At 57.8% G+C, this 2,702-nt stretch overlaps 1 protein-coding gene across 1 annotated transcript; it reads left to right on the top strand.

Moving 5' to 3' along the window:
• The first annotated feature begins 6 nt into the window (after positions 1 to 6).
• LOC110392074 lies at positions 7 to 1,777 on the top strand. The gene is made up of 2 exons (XM_021384030.1): positions 7 to 1,162; positions 1,497 to 1,777. Exons 1-2 carry the CDS (start codon positions 353 to 355, stop codon positions 1,755 to 1,757), a joined length of 1,071 nt encoding a protein of 356 aa, XP_021239705.1. The 5' UTR covers positions 7 to 352; the 3' UTR covers positions 1,758 to 1,777.
• Positions 1,778 to 2,702: the final 925 nt, after the last annotated feature.

The following is a 2,702-nucleotide window of genomic DNA, read 5'->3' as shown; positions in this document are numbered from 1 at the left end:
GTATCTATCCAATTTGGAGAGAAGGATGTTTTGGGGTATTGTGTCAAAGGCCTTGCTGAAGTCCACATAAATGACAACACTGGCTCTTCCCCTGTCCATTGATGAGGTAACACTGTCATAGAAGGCCGGTACATTGCGGCCAGGCCATGCTGAGAATCCTATGGCTGGTGCAGAGGAAAGGCATTGTGACATCACAGAGAGGGGCATGACATCAGTCTTTGTCAAGTCACGTTGGCTGCCTCACCCAGCTCAGACACGTGGGGCAGCCGCTCTGTCCTGGTGGTCATTGCTGGAGCTCTGCTCTGGGTGACAGCCACTTGTGTGTTGAGATTTTTCTTTGGGAGAGAACAGGATGAAGCTGATCCTGACTCTCTTCCTGGCCATCGCTCTGACCATGTCTCCACTTGCTGGACATGGCCCTGGCTGTGCCGGCTGTCTCAGCTTGGTCAGGAAGGGGGACAAAAAGCTGGTCCTTCCCGAGGAGCAGCATCTAGAAACGACCAAGAGCCAGCCCTCAACATGGCCATGCTGGTTTGGCCTAAGAGACTGTCCTGTCCAGAAGGAGGATGGGATCAAAAATCAGGTGCATCCTGAAGACCAGCGTCCAGATGAGGCCAAGAGCCAGTCCTCTACATGGCCATGCTGGTTTGGCCTATCCACTTGCCCCGTCAGGAATGAGGACGGGAACAAAAATCAGGTGCTTCCCGAACAGCACCATGCAGATGGGACCAAGAGCCAGACCTCCAGCTGGCTCTGCTGGTTGGGCCTAACAGACTGCCCTGTCAGGAATATGGATGGGAACAAAGACCAGGTGGTTCCCGAAGAGCAGCATCCCGTGGAGAGCAAGAGCCCATCTCTCTTCCAGACCATCGCTCTGACCATGCGTCCATTTGCTGGATATGGTCCTCGCGTTGCCATCTATCTCACATGGGTCAGGTACAGGGACAGCAATGTTGTTGTTCCAGAGGTCCCAAAGCAGCCGTCCCTGGACCCCAAGCCGAAGGCCGACATCTTGCCTGGCATCCTGGGCCACCTTTGGAACAACCTTGCTCAAGAATTGGTAACGCACCTCTTCGTACGAGCCTTGATACAGATCTGCATTCTCTGCCTGCCGAGGATTGCCCACGGCCTCTGGAGAAGAGTCCGAAGTCTTTGGGGACAGGTGAGCAATCGAGATGCATTGTGCAGGGAGGCTACCGTGGCTGGGGTGCAGGGAACTATAAAGGCCATATGCTTGAAGACTTCCAAGGAAAGCAGACCCCCAGCGGCCCATTAGCTCTCCCCAGGGAGAGCTACTTGCCCAGCCACGGGGCTGTCACACAGTGGGAGAGCCCCGCATGACACGGGGCCTGCCGGAGGTGGTGTGAGCCCCATGGGCTGCCCCAAGCCATCCTGTGAGGCTGGGATTGCTACGTGCAAATCAGAGCCCTGCAGGGTGATGCTCTGCAAAACGAGCCTGCATCCCTTTCACTGTGCCCATGCTCTGTCACTTGCAGGGAAGGAGACTGACGGCCTCAGCTTCCTTGGGAACACAGATCCTGGAAGAGGAGGACAAAAATGTTTCCAAAATGCTCCCCCTGACTGAGGATCTAAAGAAGCACACAAAGGAGAAGCCTCAGGTCCGCCGCATGCAATCAACCCGGAGCCTGCCGTTGAGGGGGAAGACGCCAAAAGGCAGAGGGGCGAGGAAGAGATCCTCTGCAGCCTCCTCATCCAGCTCCTCGATCACCACCCGTTTTCTGGCATGCATGAGATGAATAAAATCATCATTGCCGCAGCGTGTGTCACTTCACTTTGGTGGCAGTGGGTCCGGGACAGCGGCAGCACGAAAGGCGTTGGTGCAGGAGAGTGCTGCTGTGCGGGGTTGGGGGGCAGGCGCCTGGGGAGAAGGGAGGGCGCCGGGCCGGGGGAAAAGAGGCATCGGGGGCTGTGAGGTGGCCACAGACAGCCGTGCCCCGGGGGGAGAGAGCACATCCCGAGCGGGAGCCCACGTGCCAGGGAGGCAACGCAGCGTCCCCCAGAGTACACGGGGAGGTGCCGCGGGTCGTGCAGCACGCCGGGAAGCAGCCAGGGCACGCTGGGGAGGGATCCTCAGCCGGGCCGGTTCTGCCGAGATCCCGTGCGGATCGGCTCGCTAGCGGAGGCCCGCAGCGAGGAAAGGTAGAAGGGCGGCAAAAGAGCGCGGCGAGAGCCGCTGGGAAAGGGAGGGTGGCCGTGAGGCGCGGCGGCGCTGAGGCGGTGTGGCGGAGCCGGGGCTGAGAGTGGCGGTGTCATTGGATTTTACTCTTGAACACCTGCGGGATCCCAAGAAGCTCAGTGAGTATTTGAGTCAGGGATGGTGTGGCTTAGGCAGATCTGAGGAGGCACGACTTATTTGGGGCTTGTCTTGTGCTTATCGAGCTCTATATAGTACTGTTCTGGAGAGAGTGAGTTTCCAAGCTGAGAACTGTACCAGAGGGGGAAGTCTCCAAGCCAAACCTGAACAACCACAGGAGGCACCAGTATTGGTGCCAGCTGCCCCTGTGGAAGGACAGAAATGGAAACGGGTGTCCTTGTGGCTAGAACAGAAGGAAGAAGCGGAGGAAGCAGAGGAAGATCCAGGCGAGGGGCCCTCCCCAAAACCACCGTCACCAAGAAAGGCAACAGAAAAAACAGACACGGAGGGGAGAGCGAGGAGGAGGAAGTCACTTTTACAACTGTTC

Source organism: Numida meleagris, unplaced genomic scaffold (assembly GCF_002078875.1).
Source record: "Numida meleagris isolate 19003 breed g44 Domestic line unplaced genomic scaffold, NumMel1.0 unplaced_Scaffold920, whole genome shotgun sequence".
NCBI lineage: Eukaryota > Metazoa > Chordata > Aves > Galliformes > Numididae > Numida > Numida meleagris.
This window is presented reverse-complemented; position numbering and strand designations above follow the sequence as displayed.

Coding starts and splice junctions, on each gene's coding strand:
- LOC110392074 (XM_021384030.1), top strand. CDS start 353: ATGAAGCTGATCCTGACTCTCTTCCTGGCCATCGCTCTGACCATGTCT. Junction 1,163..1,496: donor TCCGAAGTCTTTGGGGACAG/GTGAGCAATCGA, acceptor TGTCACTTGCAG/GGAAGGAGACTGACGGCCTC.